Below are 23,202 nucleotides of genomic sequence, written 5' to 3'. Positions count from 1 at the left end.
TTTCGCAAAGTGCATTTTTGTCCGGCATGACTCTTTGTCTTGTGTGCCGCCGTAGTGCCCAGCGGAACGGCGGGGTACAAATACATAACCTTATGTAATTCCCACTGTCCCTATCTAGTGGTGTGATGGGGTCACTGGAGCCTGTGGGGGGCTCCATACCCGGCTCTCAAGGTCATGTGATCGGGGCGCTGGGTCACTGGAACCTCATGGGTGTTCCACACTCGTCATTCTGTGACCTACTAAGGAGGGTAGTTTGCAGTGGAAGAGGAAGCCACTCTAGTCCTCAGCTGTGCGAGGGTGGGTCTCGGGCAGCCCATGGTGTCGCCTTTTGTTGGGCCGTGATGAGGGCGTTTGTTTGCTATATGTGAGGCGGTCAAAATGGCTGTCTCACTGGCCGAACGTTGTTTCGCAAAGCGCACTTTTGTCCAGGGCTGGTTGTTTAAGGTGGCCGCTGTAGTGCTTAAGGCGGAGCAGCGGGGTACAAATACATATACTTATGTAATTCCTATTTTTCTGTTATTCTGAACAGGTCCTAAGAAATCCTATAACTGCATAACTGCAATTTTTATCCTGTTTTTCCAGCTTTTTTACAGTAATTCTTAGGGAATCCTATTATTCCTATAATTTGCAGTAATTCTGAGATGGTCCTAGAAAATCCTGTAATTCCAATTTTTATCCTATATTTCCTGTAATTCTGAGATGGTCCTAGAAAATCCTATAATTCCAATTTTTATCCTGTATTTCCTGAAATTCTGAGATGGTCCTAGAAAATCCTATAATTCCAATTTTTATCCTGTATTTCCTGAAATTCTGAGATGGTCCTAGAAACTCCTACAATTCCAATTTTTATCCTGTATTTCCTGTAATTCTGAGATGGTCCTAGAAAATCCTACAATTCCAATTTGTATCCTGTATTTCCTGTAATTCTGAGATGGTCCTAGTAAATCCTACAATTCCAATTTTTATCCTGTATTTACTGTAATTCTGAGATGGTCCTAGAAAATCCTATAATTCCAATTTTTATCCTGTATTTACTGTAATTCTGAGATGGTCCTAGAAAATCATATAATTCCAATTTGTATCCTGTATTTACTGTAATTCTGAGATGGTCCTAGAAAATCATATAATTCCAATTTGTATCCTGTATTTACTGTAATTCTGAGATGGTCCTAGAAAATCATATAATTCCAATTTGTATCCTGTATTTACTGTAATTCTGAGATGGTCCTAGTAAATCCTACACTTCCAATTTTTATCCTGTATTTCCTGTAATTCTGAGATGGTCCTAGAAAATCATATAATTCCAATTTTTATCCTGTATTTCCTATAATTCTGAGATGGTCCTAGAAAATCATATAATTCCAATTTGTATCCTGTATTTACTGTAATTCTGAGATGGTCCTAGTAAATCCTACACTTCCAATTTTTATCCTGTATTTCCTGTAATTCTGAGATGGTCCTAGAAAATCATATAATTCCAATTTTTATCCTGTATTTCCTATAATTCTGAGATGGTCCTAGAAAATCATATAATTCCAATTTGTATCCTGTATTTACTGTAATTCTGAGATGGTCCTAGTAAATCCTACACTTCCAATTTTTATCCTGTATTTCCTGTAATTCTGAGATGGTCCTAGAAAATCATATAATTCCAATTTTTATCCTGTATTTCCTATAATTCTGAGATGGTCCTAGAAAATCCTATAATTCCAATTTTTATCCTGTATTTACTGTAATTCTGAGATGGCTCTATAATTCCTGTTTTCCTGTAATTCTGAAATGGTCCTATAAAATCCTCTCATTCCAATTTTTATCCTAATTTTCCTGTAATTCCGAGATGGCCTTACAATTACTACGTTTTCCTGTAATTCTAAAATGGTCCTACAATTCCTATAATTCCGAGATGGTGCTATAGATAAAGTGAAAGTGACCTACGTGAACCGAATGTTTTTCAAAAAATAAAGTAATATTATAGATTATGAACGTAACCTTCAGACTCACGAGGGAGAAAGCATTCTAGCTGAACCCTGTGCGAACATGCAATTCGCCTTCTAACACCACCGCGCTACCAAATACTTGGGCGGTCGCTAATGCTTTCCAGTTTCTGTCTTGGGAATATTACCGCTTTTTCTAAATTTCTCCCGGAAAACTCGTATACTTTAATTCTAAGAAAATAAGTAATTTTAGACTTTAAATTGTCCTATTATTTTAAGATTTTTATTTTATAGTTTTGAGATTTTTGTCCTATAATTTTAAAATCTTTGTCCTATAATTTTAAAATCTTTGACCTATAATTTTAAGTTCTTTATCCTATTATTTGAAGATCTTTGTCCTATAATTTTAAGTTATTTATCCTATTATTTGAAGATCTTTGTCCTATAATTTTAAAATCTTTGTCCTATAATTTTAAGTTATTTATCCTATTATTTGAAGATCTTTGTCCTATAATTTTAAAATCTTTGTCCTATAATTTTAAGTTCTTTATCCTATTATTTGAAGATCTTTGTCCTATAATTTTAAGAACTTTGCCCTATAATTTTAAGATTAGTGTCCTATAATATTAATATTTTTGTCCTATAATTTTAAGATTTTGGTCTTTTAATTTTAAGATCTTTGTCCTATAATTTTAAGAACTTTGTCCTATACTTTGAAGATTAGTGTCCTATAATATTAATATTTTTGTCCTATAATTTTAAGATATCTGTATTATAATTACTATATATTTTGAGGGCTATTCGCCGTGAGCGCTGCTGTTGGTTCCTTAGGTATTTTAGAATTAATTAAATCCGGCGTTCTGTCTAGATATTTTAGATATAAGCCCATTAGGCAAGATCGAATTATCATCCCAAATCTGTTGATACTAGGATTTAGTTGAATCTAGCCGAGCGAGTGCGTATCGCTTAATGACGGCCACATGACGAGAAATGTTTGACAGCTTCTGCAAAACGATACTACACTTTGATCCTAGCCAAATGACGAGGAAACTTATTATTACAGAAATATTAGGGTTAGCAATCTGTTCACATGAAACTCAGTACAGCCTTTGTTTAGTCTATATATGAAATCATTATTTCGTACAGTCTAAGCAACAAGCTTGTACTGGATGTGATCAGAACTTTGAACCAAACAAAATATTTTAGAATTTTGAGATGATTTTTAAGTGCTTTCAATTCCTCTCACGCTCAAACAGTAAGCTCTTTCCCAGGGGCAGATCACTCCTGGTTAAACCCGATTAAATGTATTAAATCGTGTTAACCGCGATTATTTTTAATACGATTTAATCACGATTATTTTTAATCCGATTTAATCACGATTTAATTTTTTAATCTTGATCTAAACTCTTTAATCGTGATTAAATCGACTTAATCGTGATTAAATCGACTTAATCGTGATTAAATCGACTTAATCGTGATTAAATCGACTTAATCGTGATCAAATCATCTTAATCGTGATCAAATCATCTTAATCGTGATCAAATCATCTTAATCGTGATTTAATTAGCTAATTCGTTATTTAATCAGCTTTATCGTTATTTAATCGGCTTTATAGTTATTTAATCGGCTTAGTCGCTATTTAATCAGTTTAATCGTTATTTAATCGGCTTAATCACTAACTCGATTTAATTGTGATTTAACGATGATTTAATCCATTTAATCATGATTTAATCGGATTAAATAGATCAAGGGTGCAAACGTAATCCTCGAAGTGAACTTCCCCTCGGCTCTTTCCCCCTAAAATCATATCAGCTCAGTATTCTTTTGGTTCTCTACAACAGACGTCTCCCAACGCGAATGAAGTGCACGCCGGCGTCGTTTTAATAATAATAATAATAATAATAATAATTTCGATATGTAATTGTTATACTTTATTTAAAAGCAATTGCCACAATAATTAAAATTAAATAAAAATTACAATTTATTATGATTAAATTAAATATACTGCTTACTTAAAAAACCTACCATAATAAAATGTCTATAATCATCGTTGTAACCTTTCTTGAGCTGGAAATATTTCAATCGTTTTTGCCTAGATTCGACCTGACCTATGTCGATATTGAACAACAATATCCGATTCGCAAGTGAAAGCTTTGAAAGGCCTGATTTCTAGATATGTCAGTGCTACCCGACGTCTAATATTTATGACTGTAAAATTCAGCGACGCTATCGGGCGACTAGAATATGAAGGCAATGATACGATTTATAACAATTCGAATAGATGAAATCTCCTAAAACTGCGCCACCTATATCCGAAATCTTTCCGCCAAGTTTTCCACTTCGATACTTAAAGACGGAATGACGAAACCCAAACAAAAATAAAAGAAAGCAAATAAAAATGGGCCGTCAAAAAGGGCAACTCGTGGACGAAGACGTCCGTAGTGGGACTCCCTAGTCTAGAAAAACGCGCTTTTATATCAGCTAATCGAAGAGGTCGAACATTCATAATTTTTTAAAGGCCTAGGTTTGCTTCTGCCGGTCCCCCTTAAGTTGGATTGCCTGAAAAGCAAATACCCTGGTGGTAGGCCAACCGCTGAACATGTTGGCCCACCACCAGGGTATTTGCTTTTCAGGCAAGTTATTTTAAAGGGGGACATGCAGAAGCAAACCTAGGCCTTTAAGTCTTAAAAAAAGTTCAGTCCCTAAATCTGAAAATCGTAAATTAACTCTCAATATCAGAAAATCAATCGTAAAAAATTATGTTTTTAAATCGAAAGTAAACCTTGAAATCCATTTTAAAATCTCAATTTAATTTACCAAAAACAGTTTGTGTAAGAAATTGAGTACAGATATCTGGCCTAAAAATAACCTAGAAGCGATTTATAAAAATCCTCAAAACATATTTTAAAATCAAAAAGAAAACGGCAAAATCATACTCAAAAATCTCAAAATCCATATTGAAATTTAAAATTTCAGATTTAAAAAATCTAATATTGTTTCCAAAAGCACGTGGTATCAAACAAAAAGTGGGCTGAAAACCACTACTTTTCATCCCCCTAGTAGTTTTATTATTATTAATCCAGGTGCCTGATTCCAACTTGTATTTCAATTTGTAGTTTTTTTTACAATATTCGTGTTATTAACTCAAATTAAACTATAATGTTACTGCTCCAACATCAATAATTGGAAAATTTCAATCAAACAAGTTAATTTTAGGTTTTTGCAATATTCTTAAATTTTTTTTAAATATTGTTTGACCATATTTTTCACTTTTTTCCACTTTTTGCCGCTGGCCTAAACATTTACGATAAAAATACATTTTTGTAATACTGACAGGGTAACCACAGTTCCTATATTTCCAATTTTTCTTACTATTTAACGTATAATAATAATTTCATTAAATTTAATATAATACCCTATATTTTAACTCAAAAGTCTGAAGAAATTAAAATAGTTGATATTTTACCCTTAGTTTTTAAAGGTGGTTATTTCCAACACTGTTCGCCGATAGTTTTCGACTATTTCTATCGGTTACCAACTTTATTTTGAATGTTATACGCCCTTTAAATCATTTTGAGAACCGTTTTTTCTTATCGTATAATTAATTTCTCCTATTTTTTCCTTTTTTTTACTCCCAATTTTCTCCTATATTTCACTGATAAATTTCCTGTAATTCCTTTAAAGGATTTGAAAATAGTCTGTGGTGAGAGAATTAGAAAGTGCCTAAAAGAAATCAACTGAGAGTTTTCATTAAAGCTTTAGGCCGAGCTTCGTTACGGCTTAAACGAGGAGAGAACTTTATTGCGATTTATTTTGGTTTTTAAAGAGCTTCATATTTTTACGTACGTTTCACATTCATTTGAACTACTTTGAATTAGAGTTGTTAAGTTTCCGGAAAAATTGAAGGAGGAAAATTTTCCGCAAATCTGGAAAATAAAAAATTGAAACATATTATTTTTAAGGGTTTTTATTCTAAAGTAGGGTTGTTAATTTTCCGGAAAAATAAAATGCGGAAAAATTTCCAGAAAATTTTCCGAATTGCGGAAAATTTTCCGCAAATCGGAAAAATAAAAAATTTAAACATAAATTACTTTTCAAGGGTTTTTAATGTTTTAAACTTTTTATCGATTTAAAATGACTAATATCAGTAAAAACACTACAAAACATTAATAGTGTTACATTTCAACCAGTTTAAACTAGTCTATAGGTTTAGTTTTACTTTTAGATTCGAAAAAATGAGGTGAAAATGCCGCTTTATTTAAATTTGCAAACAATATATTAGACAAATCATGGAATGAAAACGTTTTTAATATTTTTCGGAAAAATACGGAAAATTTTCCGGAAAAAAGGCCTCGGTAATTTTCCGGAAAATTTACAACACTATTCTAAAGTAGTCTAGAGGTTTCGTTTTACTTTCGGATTTCTAAAACATGACAATTTTCTTCCTGTAATTTCCTATATTTAACTGATAAATTTCCTATATTTAACTGATAAATTTCCTGTATTTAACTGATAAATTTCCTGTATTTAACTGATAAATTTCCTATATTTAACTGATAAATTTCCTATATTTAACTGATAAATTTCCTATATTTAACTGATAAATTTCCTATATTTAACTGATAAATTTCCTATATTTAACTGATAAATTTCCTATATTTAACTGATAAATTTCCTATATTTAACTGATAAATTTCCTATATTTAACTGATAAATTTCTTATATTTCACTGATAAATTTCCTATATTTCACTGATAAATTTCCTATAATTCCTTTAAATGAATTTAAAATATTCTGTGGTCATCCTGTACTGTAAAACCCCGTGTTTAACCCAGGTCTCAAAATCGCGCAGCGAGTCCCATTACTCATCTCTCCGTCCACACTGGACAATATAGAAGATAAATAACGTGCACTTTTTTAGACTCTTCTTGAGAAAAAAAATACACCTCGGAAAAAGAGAAGTACTTACAATTTCTTTCTGGGTTTAAACTATAAAAGTATGACGTTAAAAAAAGAGGCTGTATTTGAGCATTTTTCACAACGACTTATTCAACTCTAATGTTTGTTTGCAGGCTCTCTGTCGATCCGGAAGTTTGTGCGACGGAGTCGAGCGATCCAATGACAGCGGCGACTCTAATCCCACCAAGAGCGCCTCCAAACCGCAGGCCTTGCTCTACAATATTCAAGCTGGAGATTCGCTCGGGTAAGCCACTACTCGCTTTCTCGTATAATTATACGCGCGCGAGTCCTTCCATTTCTTATTTCGCCTTCCGCTTTTTGCTCGGCCACACTTATTTGAGATATGGACGCGAAAAAAAATTTCTTTCGGACACTCTTTGACTCGCTAACATTCTATTCTTTCTTCTGGAGATTTTGAGCTGCAGTTTCATTCGGATCTTTGGTTGATTTGCTCGGTTTTGGCAAAAGCTCAAGTCGTCTTTGAGGGTGGTTTTCACTAGGGTTAAAACGACACGATGGTGTTCGTCCACGCAAAAAGATTGTATGCTTAAGCCTAACGAAGATTTTTTTAATCGACGCAAAAATATTGTATTAGGCCTAACGAAGATTTTTTGCATCGACGCAAAAATATTATATTAGGGCTAACGAAGAATTTTTGCATCGACGCAAAAAGGCCTAACTAAGATTTTTTCCATCGTCGCTAAAATATTTTATTAGGCTTAACGGAGGTTTTTTGCATCGACGCCAAAATGTTTCATTAGGCCGAACGAAGATTTTTTGCATCGAAGCGAAAATATTTTATTAGGCCTAACTAAGATTTTTCATCGACGCCAAAATATTTTATTAGGCCTAACGGAGATTTTTTGCATCGACGCCAAAATATTTTATTAGGCCTAACGAAGATTTTGGGCATCCACGCAAAAATATTTTATTACGCATATCGAAGAATTTTTGCTTCAACGCAAAAATATTTTATTACGCATATCGAAGAATTTTTGCTTCAATGCAAAAATATTTTATTAGGCCTAACGAAGAATTTTTGTATCGATGCAAAAATATTCTATTAGGCCTAATGCGAAATTTTTGAGTTTTTCCCCCATTGAAAACCGCCCTTACAGCGTGTAGAAACTAAATCGGAATATAATCTTCTCTCAGACCTTAAATCAAGTGATTTTTTTTAAATAATTGCTTTAAATCACTTCTAATACTTCAATGTATATTACAAAAGTTGGCTCTTTAGCAATGGAAATTCAGAGCAAAAAATTAAATTTAGTCGTAATTAGAAATTAAATTTATTTAAAATAATTTCAAATGTAGTTTACGTTACCGCTGCACTCAAATTTTTAATCAATTTGTGAAGACAAATAAGCCTAAAACTTTGAACATAAAATAAAAATCAATTAAAATCCGTCATAATGTCGTCTGTTACGTCGTCTTCCCTTAAAGGGCCACAAAATCATTTGTAAAATTCACCCTGAATTTTTGATTACTCCTCCCCTTTCGTACCTCGTAGTACCATAAGTGCATTATATTGTTAAATAAGTGTGACACTTCCTATTCTTCACATGCTAAAATTTTACTGAGAGTTATTCTCAAGACAAACTGCATTACGGGCTTCGTCGCTTGCTAACGCTAGGGGGAGATTTTACTGGGTGACAGCTCGGAACCACTCCTTCTGCGTAGAATTTGCAAGTTCACTCCCCACTGGTTTAAGGGTTTTCCCCCGAGTTCGTCGGTTTCCCCTTTCCACAAAAACTTGTAGAGGTTAACGGTAGTAGTTAGTGTAGGGAGTTGTTGGCTCGCGTGGCATGAAGGGCTTGCCACCACCCTCCTACGCATTGTAACCCGGCCACCTGTTTAAGGCATTAAAAGTCGCTAGATGACTTGGGCCTAAGGTTGTGCCTTGGGTTTCAGCCTAGCTGATTATTATTATTATTTATTATTTCTTCTTGTGATGACGTCACTCCGTTACTAGCTCTCAGTAAAATATTCCCCAAAGTGACAAACTTATAGAGCAATATTATAGACTTATGGTAGTACTAATCATAATCTGGCATGTTTCAAGCCCTATTTCTAAGGTGGAAAAGTTTCGCCTACTCACTTTTGGAATCGACCTAAAGAGGCTCTGAATGTGAGTCAACCGCGCCCCTAGTGGCACAATCTAGAATCTCGTTGATTCGACATCAAACGTCCCTCTTTTAAGTATCTCAGACACCCGGAAGCTGCGCTCGAGTGTTTTGCTCAGAATTTAATTTCCGGGTTTTCCCATAAGAGGTTGTCTTTTCCTGTGGTTTGCTTTGATGGCAGGTATATATATTTTTGTTGCTGTGTTGATTTAAAAGAGATTAAGCTACGTACTTTTGAAACGCGTGTCTTTGAACGTGTCAATTTCAATACTCGAATGATTTTATTGAGATTACAAACTAGGTGGTATCAGGTAACTCAGATTTCGAGTATACGTTCGTAAGAAAATATTGTGCGGTTCAAAATACATCATACGAAACCTGGTCAAGTCAGGGAATTTTAAGAAATAGTACAAAAGCCAGGGAATTGTCACAAATAGTACAATATCCAGGGAATTGTCACAAATAGTACAATATCCAGGGAATTGTCACAAATAGTACAATATCCAGGGAATTGTCACAAATAGTACAATATCCAGGGAATTGTCACAAATAGTACAATATCCAGGGAATTGTCACAAATAGTACAATATCCAGGGAATTGTCACAAATAGTACAATATCCAGGGAATTGTCACAAATAGTACAATATCCAGGGAATTGTCACAAATAGTATAAAATTCAGGGATTGAAAGAAATATTACAAAATCCAGGGATTGAAAGAAATATTACAAAATCCAGGGATTGAAAGTAATGGTACAAAATCCAGGGATTGAAAGTAATGGTACAAAATCCAGGGATTGAAAGAAATGGTACAAAATCCAGGGATTGAAAGAAATATTACAAAATCCAGGGATTGAAAGAAATATTACAAAATCTAGGGATTGAATGAAATATTACAAAATCTAGGGATTGAAAGAAATATTACAAAATCCAGGGATTGAAAGTAATGGTACAAAATCCAGGGATTGAAAGAAATATTACAAAATCTAGGGATTGAAAGAAATGGTACAAAATCTAGGGATTGAAAGAAATATTACAAAATCCAGGGATTGAAAGAAATATTACAAAATCCAGGGATTGAAAGAAATATTACAAAATCCAGGGATTGAAAGAAATATTACAAAATCCAGGGATTGAAAGAAATATAACAAAATCTAGTTATTGAAAGAAATGGTACAAAATCCAGGGATTGAAAGAAATATTACAAAATCCAGCGATTGAAAGAAATGGTACAAAATCCAGGAACCTTTCAGAAATGGTAAAAAATCCAGGGATTGAATGAAATAGTTCAATATATAGGGATTTAAAGAAATTGTGACAAATCCCTGGATAATGTACTAATAGTACAAAATCCAGGGATTGAAAGTAATTGTACAAAAGCCGGGGAATTGGAAATTTCTGACCATTCCCCGGCTTTTGTACTATTCCTTAATATAATTAACCTAGATAACGCTTCTCTGTAATAAAGACAAAATAAGGGGAATTTTGAGATTCTGAGCTGATTGGATTTTTTTTAGGGGAAATAACCGATGATTAAGTTTGCACCCTTGATCGATTTAATCCATTTAATATAATGGATTAAATCATGATTAAGATGATTAAATGGATTAAATCATGATTAAAATGATTAAATGGATTAAACCATGATTAAAATGATTAAATGGATTAAATCATGATTAAAATGATTAAATGGATTAAATCATGATTAAAATGATTAAATGGATTAAATCATGATTAAGATGATTAAATGGATTAAATCATGATTAAGATGATTAAATGGATTAAACCATGATTAAGATGATTAAATGGATTAAATCATTATTAAGATGATTAAATCATTATTAAGATGATTAAATCATTATTAAGATGATTAAATCATTATTAAGATGATTAAATCATTATTAAGATGATTAAATCATTATTAAGATGATTAAATCACGATTACGCTATAATATCAATAGATTTCAAATGCTAATTCGATCTTGCCAAATGGGCTTATATCTAAAATATCTAGACAGAACGCCGGATTTAATTAATTCTAAAATACCTAAGGAACCAACAGCAGGGCTATCGGCGAATAGCCCTCAAAATATATAGTAATTATATTACAGAGATCTTCAAATTATGAGACAAAAATATTAATATTATAGGACAAAAATATTAATATTATAGGACAAAAATATTAATATTATAGGACACTAATCTTCAAATTATAGGACAAAAATATTAATATTATAGGACACTAATCTTCAAATTATAGGACAAAAATATTAATATTATAGGACACTAATCTTCAAATTATAGGACAAAGTTCTTAAAATTATAGGACAAAGATCTTAAAATTAAAGGACCAAAATCTTAAAATTATAGGTTTAATATTATAGGACACTAATCTTAAAATTATAGGACAAAGTTCTTAAAATTTTAGGACAATGATCTTAAAATTAAAGGACAAAGATCTTAAATTTATAGGACAAAGATCTTCAAATAATAGGATAAAGAACTTAAAATTATAGGCCAAAGATCTTAAAATAATAGGACAGATATCTTAAAATTATAGGACAAAGATCTTAAAAGTATAGGACAAAGATCGTAAAATCGTTTCAAAATTTTATTATCTCTAAATATAAATAAATACATTTTTGAACGTATATACAACCTATAATTTATTGACGCAAAAATGACGAATATCTAATGTTAACGTGGGTGAATAACAACTTCAATCTCAGGTCAACCTGAATTATGATAACAACAATTGCAATAAAAGACAGCGCGCTCACCTTTCCAGCCATAATTAATAAACAGCGTGGATTCTTCACTGAGCCATTAACAATGGCTCTTTTGTTTCGTATTCGGGAAAGCTTTGAGCGAAAAGCTTGGTTCAATCGCGCTTTTCAATACGCGCGAAACTACGATGGATGCGTATACAACGCAATCTCTCTTTAGCGTAGAAATAACGCTATGCAAAGCGCGACTGAAACAAATTGTACTAATATTTTAATTTATTCAAACGCAACGAAGCGGCTTCCCAGATTCCACGAGATACAATCCGCCGTCTGAGTCGAAAATTAATTAGATGTGCGTCTCAAACTTAGCGCGCTTAACTCAGGAATGCCTCGTTAAATTTTAGCAAGTTTTAGGTGGAATTTAGAAATTTTCATGCGAATTTCATTAAGCGTACGCTGAAAATTAACAGCGTTTTTCATTTTGCTGCTCCAGAGCGCTTTGAGTTTACCCCGATTAGCATTTAGTGTTGAAATTTGCTGACCGGGATCTGCTCGGTGCGAACTTTTTGCCCGTTCCTTGAAATCCTGAAATCTGACAAGAAATCCCGAAATCCTGAAATCCAACGATAAATCGCGAAATCCGGAACAAAAGTTAAGAAATCCTAATTTCAAAATCCCGTACACATTTTGGCTGAATGTCCAACCTCTAAAATATTTTATTTCGATTTTTTTTTAATTTTATAATAGACTTTATTATTGTTTTATTTTAAATTAATTTTATTTAAATTTTCGGGATAAGTTCTACGACCAGCATTTAAATCGCGTCGATATATACGATAGATAAATCGTAGATTGAACTAATTCCTAATTTACATTCTGTACAAATACACTTAAAAAGCTTAAAATACATTAAAAATAAAATATTACAATACATTGGCACTCTCGGCTAGTGGTCTGCTTACTTAGCCTTTAATTAAATTTTAAATATGTGCAAATATTACCAAGTTCTGTATCTTTTAAGCTGCAAATACTATTCAAATTCAAAAGGCTTAGTCATTAAATTTATCTAATATTATCCGATACCAATTGAGACATCTTCCGCTTAAGGCGATGTTAAACAACCAAAGATCGATAACGCCATTAGAGGGCGATTTCAAAAACCCGAAGTCTGTCTAGATGGCGGCAGCAGTCTGAAACTTATAAATTTAAAATCATCCAAAATCCACGGAATAATATTAATTTTTTCTAGTTTTTTATTTCGAATTAGACGTTAGACGTTGCATTTATTCTTACCAAAAGGTTTAAATTATATCGTATAATTAAAAACATTAAAATTTACTATTAAATGTTGGTTTCCCTGTAAAGACTTTGTGAATTAGCTTATTGTGCAAACCAGTGGCGAATACGGCAAATAGTGTCAAAAAGTGACTAATAATAAATTACCACATTAAAATTATGTCCAATTGGAAGATTTGAGATCATTTGTCAAAAAAGGCGAGGGCAGAAAGTGAAAGAATTATCGAGACTATCTAGCAGATGACATAGACGGTTTCGGAAAAGTCTTTAAGAAAGTAGCCATAAATAAATACCTACATTCGATTCTAGCCCAAAATCTGGCAACTCGGGCAATATATTTGATTAATATAGCCCAAAGTCTGGCAACTCGGGCAATACTTTTGATTAAAATAGCCCAAAATCTGGCAACTCGGGCAATATATTTGATTAAAATAGCCCAAATCTTAAATTGTTTTAATGACGAAGTTTTGGGATTTAAAAACAAATATTTACCACTATTGACAAGTAAGGGTATTATTGGTCATGTCGGTATTTACCACATTATTTGACACCTGTCATTCGCCCTCTCGGTACACCGGTGCGAAAGCTTTTACCTTAGCTCCTCTAACCGAGGAAAACCTTGGGTTTTTTCTGAATCCCTTCCCACGCGCAGAGAGGAAAGAAGATTAAATAAATTCATATCATATCCATCTTTTTCTGCCAAGTATATATTTATCCTTTTGGGAGAATAACTAACTTAGCAGCGGCGTTTGGCGAAAAACATCCGCCGATTTTTCCAAAATCCTCGGCGGCGTTGATTTATTTCGGCGGCGGCGATGTTCAGGGGGGAAAAAGTCTCCCCCTTTCTTATGGAAATTAAAAATAAATAAATAAATAAATATTTTTGAAAAAAAATAGTTATGAAGAAAACTCAAAAATATTTCGGATTATCTCAATATAGTATGATAGTCATTCTCTCCAAGTATAAATGCATTCTTGTTCTGCCTTAAGGAAAACACGATTTCCAAAAGAAAATACGAAATATGTATTTTTATATTTATATATTTCATATCATATATTAGTATTAACTCCAACTCTTTAAAAACAATAATAACAATATTAATAAAAAAATCAGCTAGGCTAATACCCAAGGCACCACCTTAGGCCCAAGCGTGGACCATGGGCCAAATAATGATAAATCCAGGACATGACTTTGGTACCTTCATACGTACTAAATCGGTCGTCCACCAAAAGTAACGGGCGGCCATTTTAGTAGGCTGGGAAACGGTGCAAATAAAAAAAATTGGGAGCAAAATCAAGCAGAAATTTCCGGTTTCCCGAACGCCATCTTGTGTTGACTAAGTCGAAATTCGGAAAAAAGTGGCGGTTGTAATTCGAAAATCCTGCCATATTGGCCCCTAATTTTTAGATTATTGTTAACGATTCTAGGAAATTATATAATTATACGTATTATACTAATTATGAACCTAGTACGTAAAAAAAGTACTTACATTAATAACCACACCTAGATATGATAACCGTGAATAAATATTCCAGGATATTTACTACGACGACCACGTGTATTATTTTTGAAAACTGCCCCTAAAAAATTTGCCCCCAAAATGACGTAGGTCCGCGATCGCGCATTTTTCCAATAGGGGGCAATAGTGGTCGGGTGTTAGCGCTGTTGGACGGGTTTTTCGCATAGAGTCATGTCCTGGATTTATCATTATTTGGCCCATGCGTGGACCAAGAATCTAAGGGCACTCAATGTTCAGGCTTTAAAAAGCACGCATTAATTAATTCAGGGAACAGGAAAATCACGGGTAATTTTAGCTCAATGTGGACAATCTGGATGTCGCTGAAGTCGATTTCGAACGTAGTTTCGTAGAGAAGTTGGAGCGTTCACGTTCAATTTTGACAAAATGGCGCCGTTGTTGTCGGTTAAATGATTAGGCTTAGTAAGTTTTAGACCTTTTATTTTTGAAATTGGTTCTATAAAGGTTTAGGTAATTGTAATTAATCATTGTGTTAAGTAAAATTAACCAGTAAGCCGCATAGGGTTTAGGCTTTTTAATAAAATTCCCTAGAATCCATTTAATGAACTAAACCCAACCTAACTTTATCGCGCGTACTGTCGCCTAAGCCCCGACTAAGCCTCTAGTAGTCATAGTTGAACAGAATTCTTTAGGCGCTTCGAAGCGGCTGATGTACCTCAGTAAGCCTTCCGATATAGGTTACGCCTACCGTGTCAGAATATCTGTAACAGTGAGTCCTCTTAGTTTCTTGGTCCAAATCATCTAGGGATTGTCAATGCCTTTGAAGAAGGTGGCTGGGCTACAATGCGTAGGAGGGTGGTGGCATCTACCGGGGATGGGAACGTAGATGTAAAATTCTCGAGAATTGTTTATTGGAATGTTACCAAAACAAGATGTCACGGACATTTAAGTACACACAATACCCCCTATGTATTAAATATATTTTTAATATTAAATTTAAATTATTTTTTTGGAAATCATCTTATACATTAACATAATAAACGTATTATAATAAACACTATTTGCATTAAAATATTATCTCAATCACCCTGTCGTTTAACCCTCTAAGCATTAACATCCAACGAGTAATTTTATTTCCAATAAAACCCATGACCACATTTTATTAATCATCCTGTCTATTAATTGTGAACAATCACCGTGTGCATTAAATTATTAAGCGCCGTATAACAACCTAAGTTTAAAATTCACCAAAATATCGACTCAATCAACCGGTTCTGTATCAAACTCTGGAGGGTAACCATACCACAAAAAATCGTTATAACGTTTGATCAATCACCCTGTTCATTAGGAACAATATTTCAATCACCCTGCACTTGATAAGCACACTATAACAAAATAAAAGGAATTTTTACCAAAAGCAGCACTATCTCAACAGCATAGTACATTAATAACGACCCTAATCACCTTGTCATGCATCCAATGAAAAATTAATTTCCCCCGCGGCGGCGGCTACGTACCAGGTGAAAATAGTACGATCAAATCTATTAGGGATTGTATGTAAAAAGGGAGATTTCTAATGGACGTAATCTTCTCCGAAGCCCAAAATCTTGTGCTTTATATATTTCAAAATAAAGACAACGAACTGGCCTTATTTTTAAATACAGAGTGTTTCAAAAGGTTATGCAAACATTTTAAGGAGTTTTAGGGGGTGAGTTGAGAAGTATGCCTGTTGGTTTCCCATTTTCCTACGATGAGTTAAAAGAGCGCCAGAAAGCTTCAAAGTGGGGCCTACTAGCCCCTGGAAGTAGGCTGCAACGAGCGCAAAACCAAGCAGCGGGGAAACGCGAACATTAAGGTTTCGGTTCGTGTGATAGGTAAAAAAGGACTTGGTAAACCAATCGAGGTAACCAGCGTAAAAAAGTGAACTTAAACAATATTTTAAGTCCCTGCTGCTTGGGTTTGCGCTTGTTGCAGCCTACTTCCAGGGGCTAGTAGGCCACACTCTGAAGCTCTCTGGCGCTCTTTTAACTCATCGTAGGAAAATGGGGAAAAACCCGGCATACTTCTCAACTCACCCTCTACAACTCCTTAAATTTTTTACATAGTCTTTTGAAACACCCTGTATATTATTTGCGCAAGAAAACGTGAGCTAATCTTAAACCATCATCTTGTTCTTTGTCAATAGAACCATTAGCCCAGGAAAAGGAAATATATGGTTCGCAATCGACCATTCTCTTCTTAAGAATTAGAATCAGCTGGGAAATTTAATACTTGCCCTACGCGTTCAGATTTCCCGCGTGGGTGGACGTTATTATGTTTCATGGGGGGGTGTCTATCTGAGAGTGCCCCATCGTGCCAGCTCAAAAAGTCTATTTGACCCCTTAAAAATATCATTGTGCCCCGAGAAAAATATGAAAGTAAGTAAACCAAATCAATACAAAATATCCTATCCATATTTTATATTTAGTTAAGTCCAACTGTCGAAACAATATTATTTACATTCGTGTACCTGGCTTTATTATATTATTATCACTTCCGCCATTTGAAGTTAGCTATAGCAGAAACAATAATATGGCACGTAACCGAGCACAAATATTGATTGGACTATACTAACTCAGGTTAATTTCCCGTAGTACTGTAGTCTATATGCTATTGTACTGGTTCAGAATCATAGAAGGTTCTCAATTTGTTCTCAGCTTACACCATTTTAGTTTCGCTATCGAGTCGCGTCAGATTAATCAAGTCATTGTAAGTCCAAGTATGGATAAATTTGTCGTAAAGAAATTAAGACCAAACTAAGGTGATTGAAAATTCAACTTCGATTTACGTTTTATATAAATTTAATTTATATCTATTTAAACCACGTGTTCCAATTTCAAACCCCAGTGTGACCCATGTGAACCTTTAAGCTCATTTGAAAGTAGTCATAGCCTCATAGGTCTTACGAAAGAAATTGATTTTAAGGGTGCCTCCTTAGAAATATGCCCCCTCAACTGAAAAGTCCTGGCTACGGGCTATATCATCATATTTTCTAAAAAACTCATTACGAAGAAAATTAGTTTTTTTACGACGAATCTAAAATTATTTTTTCGTAGCTACAAAGTATATCAAAATTTTTCAATAATAATTTCGTTAGTAGTAAATTAACTTTTTGTTCTTCATTTTTTTTAATGAGCCAACAAAATTTGAGTTCCTTAAAATGTAAATTTCTATATTTTGAAAAACTATTTTTCATCACTTCAGGTAATATCACAAATTTAAAAAAAAATCAAAATAATTAGTTTTGGAAATCTTTCAATATTAAATTAAATTCCAGTCATTCTTCTTACAAGTGTTAAAGGGGAACGGCTGAGCTTTTCCAAATATGGCCTTATTTCCGTATCAAAAGATTAACAAGACGTTCAATATAATAACACGAACCTATTTTTGTCTTGGAAAAATAGCTTTTGGCCCAAAAAGTTGAAACGAAAAATAACGCCAGGTGTTTGGGTTTGAATTTTCGCCGCCATCTTAGGGGCTGCCGCCAGCGCCCCTAACCCCGTATGAGCGATTTGCGAACTATCCTAACTTTTGAAATCGCGCAATTTAGGCTTAGGTCTCTTATAACTGGAACGCGCCGCGCGTTCAAAACAAATTTCTTGCGTCTTCAGCAGCGCGTGCTTTTACGTTGTTTTTCTGTCTCACCGATTTCTCACCAGGTGTCGCTGCGGACGCGCGCTTTTCGATTTCCCGAAATTTCTTTTTTTTTAAATTAACCACTCAATATTTTTTGATGCGGTTTTCGCCATAAATTTTAGTTTTTAATGGGCTATAGGGCTATCTAACTGGATAAAGCTTGACCGTTCCCCTTTAAATTATTTATCTACAAATGTCAGAATTAAAAAAGTTCGAATTTGAGTTCCCCAAAAACATTTACGTTCAAAATAAATATAATTTTTTTAATACTTCGAGGTGTATCACAAATTTTCCAAAATTACAAAATCACAATTTTTAAAATCTTTGAAAATTAAAATCCAACATACTTGTAAAAATTATTCTTCTACAATTTTATTAATAATAAATAATTTACTGATTCGTTAGATTTTAAAATAATGTAAATTAAAATTTGTTTTCCCCAAAACATAAACGCTCAAAATGTAATTTTCCAAAAAATATAAATAAATAATAATTTAATCAGCTAGGCAAATTACCCAAGGCACCACCTTAGGCCTAAGTCATCAAGCGACTTTTAAAGCCATTAATTTAGGTGGCCGGTTTACAATGCGTAGGAAGGTGGTAGTAAGACCTTCATGCCACTTGAGCCAACTAACTATTACTGTTAACCTCATCAAAGTTTTTCTATAGTTATATCCAGAAATTCCTATAATTTTAAAAATAATGTATTAAAAAACAGCCTTAACGTTTGGGAAAAATTTGCCTTCTAAATAGAGCTTAGCTCTGGGCCCCTGGCTTCGGTCCGGTGTTTCCGAAAACATCAACGGTTGGGTTCCCAGAGTTCCTATAAATTCCTATAATTTCAATATACTCCTATAATTTCTTATTTATTCAAAATGGTTCGTATAAATTCCTATTTTTTGGCTAAAAATGTTCCTATAAATTCCTATATTTTCTAGGAAATTTCCTATAATTCCTATAATATTTAAAAAAAATCACTGGGAGCTCTGTAATACGTTTTTCATCACTTCGAGCCATTTAAAAATTTAAAAAAATTTCAACATAATCACAATTTTCTAAATACTTTTTTGTGAATATTTCACTTCTACAAGTTTTATTATAATTTTGAATTAATTTTCAAAATAATTCGAAATAAAATGTTCCTCCTGAAAAAGTAATTTTTCTCCCGGGCTGAAAAAAGTCTTTGGGCGAGTTGGGATTTGATCCATTTCTACCGGTATCCTTTTCCGCGCGTTTCGTTTCCAGTTGTACCCTCATTTCGAAGAAGACTAGAGTCTCCGCATTTCCGTACGCCGAAACCGCCGCCTCACTTCCGCCATCTAGCGACAGATCGCAGCCCCAGATAGACCCGCGATTCCCAGAAGGCCGTCGCTAGCTGATTTCCAAGTACATTCCCTTCCGCGGACCCACACCGGAAGTGAAAAGCCAATAGCTCTGGATTTTGGAGAAAACAGAACCGTGGATTTTAGGGAAATTAGGAATTTGGTTGTTTCAAACCAGCTTACCGCCTTCGGAGCAAATTTTAAAATGAGATGGCTTCATTTCCTTAATTCTACTCCACTTAACGCTTGGGAATTTCGCACGAATTTTAAAGCGGTGAATTCTGACTGCAATTTGCGACGTTTTTAATTAGATAGAAGTAAAGATTCGATTAACTTAACCGGAAGTTCTTCAGGGATTCTTGGGAATGGCTATAATTTGGTTAGTGCTTGTTCGTTTTCTTGTTTTAAGGGGGAAGACTACAAGTGGCCATTGTCTAATTTCACGCTATTTCAAGCTGAGCTCTTTTAATTTTGTATATTAACTTATAAAATTAATATTTATGTGTAGAACAGTCGCTTGTTTAGTGATTAAAATAATTTTGACAATTTTAAATTTAAAAGTTATTAAGTTATTACGATTTAATTCGGACCCCCGGAGCTAAACAAGTTGGGCAAGCGCCCAAACTACCCTTTAGTTAGGACCTTATATCTCGTTAACTATTAATATTAGAATTATCAAAATTATTTTAAGCACTAGAGGAAGGTCAGTTAATAAGAAAAATATAATTCAATTATGTAGTTGTTAAAACAGAAACGTTCAGCTTGAATGAAAAAGAGGCTTTTACTGCATTATTCCCCCTTAAGGTAGTTTTGCCTCGAAAATAGTACCTCTGTTGGTCCGAAAATGGGCGGAAAATGTCAAAACTAAAGTAATACTTCCATAGGTAAAGGAGCCGGGTTCGATCCCAGCTTGTGGCACTGGGTAAAAACTTGGAACTACTTCTACCGCGTTGAGTTAGAAAGCTCTCTCCCACTTTCCATAAAAACTTGTCGAGGTTAACGGTAATAGTTAGTGTAGGGAGCTGTTGGCTCGCGTGGCATGCAGGGCTTTCCACCACCCTCCTACGCGTTGTAACCTGGCCACCTGAATTAATGTCTTTAAAAGTCGCTTGATGACTTAAACCTGTGTGGTTCCTTTGGTATTAGCCTAGCTGATTATTGTTATTATAATGAAATTTTGAACATGTCAAGAAAAAACTAGGGCTGTACTCGGCCTCGAATAATTAAGTAATTGGAGAATACTCCTCGATTACCGAGTACCCAAAAAAACTGTCTAATTTTGGCCTTAAAGTCAGGGAAAATAACTTAAAATGGTCAAGGAAAACAGGGAATTTGAATTTGAGAATATTGTAGCAACCCTGTATTCTGCTAAAAACAAATATTGCACTTGTATTGGGTTGGGTATTATTTATGTATAGTAATTATTTGACCGAAAATACTTGCTTCTATAAAACTTTACACTCTATTTTGTGAAAAATTGGCTATAAAATGGGCATGCATTTCGGATTTTTTTCGAAAAAACCTTTTGGGACTAGTTTAATTCATACAGACCTGGAAAACCTTAAAAACCTGGAAATAACGGGGATTTAGATTATCGACAGAAGAGTCAGGGAAATTCCAATTTTTTTATAAAAAAAAACCAGTTAAATCAGGGAAATTTATGAGGGCTTAGAAAGTTTGCCATAATGAATAGAAATTTACATCAATTCTTCTGAAATATTTGACTATGATAATATTGAAAAATTTAACTTAAATGACCATGATGAAATGAGTTATTCTGTAAATCTTAGTTTTATTTTATCTTGCACCTAGAAAAATAAGGGAAATATCCGAGGGGAAAACCTGGGAAATCGGGTTGCCAATAGCGGTATATGAACCCTGATTACACGAAAACTCTAATACGAAGTTAAATTTTTCATGAATTCAAAATTAACACCTTTCGTAACGAATAAGCTTCCAGGAGTACATTTCGAATTAAGAGTCTTAATTAAGACGCAACATTGAAATCGAAGCCTCCACTATTTAAATTAGAGACTTAAATTTAATTCTCGCTTTGTACTCAGCCTAATTACGCTGTTTCTCGAATACAGAGATGGTCTTTCCGCTAACACGGCCACTCGACGTTTTCAGCATTAAAGCGCTGTTTAGGCTATCGCATTATCCGAAGGCCTAGGCTTAGCGCTTAACGGCTTTCTAAACACGGTAGCCGGGTCTCCGACGCATTCTCCGAGCGTCTCCGAGAGGATCGAGAGCTCGTCTCCAATAGCAACGCCGACCAAGCTCCAACAGAGATGCCTAATGTATAATTCATGTAAAATGATATTCTCTCGAGAAGGTTTCGAGATAGATTCGCCGTAAGATGGCGGTCGCCGCTCGAAGTAGGGGGGACCTACTGTGGGGAAAGGACCGGTTATAGCCTCGGGCCACGGATACGACGACGTTATCCGAAAACCTCTCTTTTTACCGGTTCCTTTAGAACAATGTAACGTCAAACATTGTAATTAATATTCAACGTGTACGTTTGTTTAAGGGCGATGCCAGCTCCCCCTTTTGGGACAGTTAGGGAGTTTATCGAAATGGTTTATAAATCATTTATAAGCTTTTGGATTACATTCGACAAGCGTACTGAGAAATTGAGGCGAATATGTACTTTGGGGGTTTGCTGGCTAGATGGGAGCGTGTCGTTGGACGTGTCGGTGGAGTGGCCGATGGCCCCTGTTGGCCATTGCTTTGTTATTGTTTACATCCGTATTTCCCTATCAGGCCGTGATGAACCGTGAAATTGAATTTGGATGGGCCAATTCGAGTAGTTTCAAACGTAGCTTTTGGAGAAGTTACTTCTGTGTGTGAACGCTTGTAATTATCTCTGGCAGTTGTTGGGATTATCAAGGGACAAGTTTCCGTCACACTCAGGGCAGTGGCGTACGTCAGGGAAAGGTCAGGGAATTTAAAAATGGGCCTAAAAAGTCAGGGAAACGTCAGGCAATTTTAAAAATTGGCCTAAAAAGTCAGGGAAAGGTCAGGGAATTTTAAAAATGGACCTAAAAAGTCAGGGATAGGTTAGGCAATTTTAAAAATGGGCCTAAAAAGTGAGGGAAACGTAAGGCAATTTTAAAAATGGGCCTAAAAAGACAGGGAAAGGTCAGGGAATTTTTTAAATGACCTAAAAAGTCAGGGAAAGGTCAGGGAATTTAAAAATGGACCTAAAAAGTCAGGGAAAGGTCAGGCAATTTTTAAAATGACCTAAAAAGTCAGGGAAAGGTCCGGGAATTTTAAAAATGGACCTAAAAAGTCAGGGAAAGGTTAGGCAATTTTAAAAATGGGCCTAAAAAGTCAGGGAAACGTAAGGCAATTTTAAAAATGGGCCTAAAAAGACAGGGAAAGGTCAAGGAATTTTAAAAATGGACCTAAAAAGTCAGGGAAAGGTCAGGCAATTTTAAAAATGGGCCTAAAAAGACAGGGAAAGGTCAAGGAATTTTTAAAATGACCTAAAAAGTCAGGGAAAGGTCAGGCAATTTTAAAAATGGGCCTAAAAAGTCAGGGAAACGTCAGGCAATTTTAAAAATTGGCCTAAAAAGTCAGGGAAAGGTCAGGGAATTTTAAAAATGGACCTAAAAAGTCAGGGATAGGTTAGGCAATTTTAAAAATGGGCCTAAAAAGTGAGGGAAACGTAAGGCAATTTTAAAA

At 34.4% G+C, this 23,202-nt stretch overlaps 1 protein-coding gene across 4 annotated transcripts in view; it reads left to right on the top strand.

The window, feature by feature from the left end:
• Positions 1-23,202, top strand: part of LOC149951727 (uncharacterized) — a 143,217-nt gene that overhangs the window by 66,755 nt on the left and 53,260 nt on the right. For all 4 annotated transcript variants that reach the window (XM_090168169.1, XM_090168170.1, XM_090168171.1 and 1 more), the window contains exon 3: positions 7,007-7,137. In XM_090168169.1, coding sequence (XP_090024295.1) covers positions 7,007-7,137 — 131 coding nt within the window. The remainder of the gene's footprint in view (positions 1-7,006; positions 7,138-23,202) is intronic.

Source organism: Leiobunum rupestre, chromosome 3 (genome assembly GCF_980474605.1).
Source record: "Leiobunum rupestre chromosome 3, qqLeiRupe1.1.hap1, whole genome shotgun sequence".
Lineage (NCBI taxonomy): Eukaryota > Metazoa > Arthropoda > Arachnida > Opiliones > Sclerosomatidae > Leiobunum > Leiobunum rupestre.
This window is presented reverse-complemented; position numbering and strand designations above follow the sequence as displayed.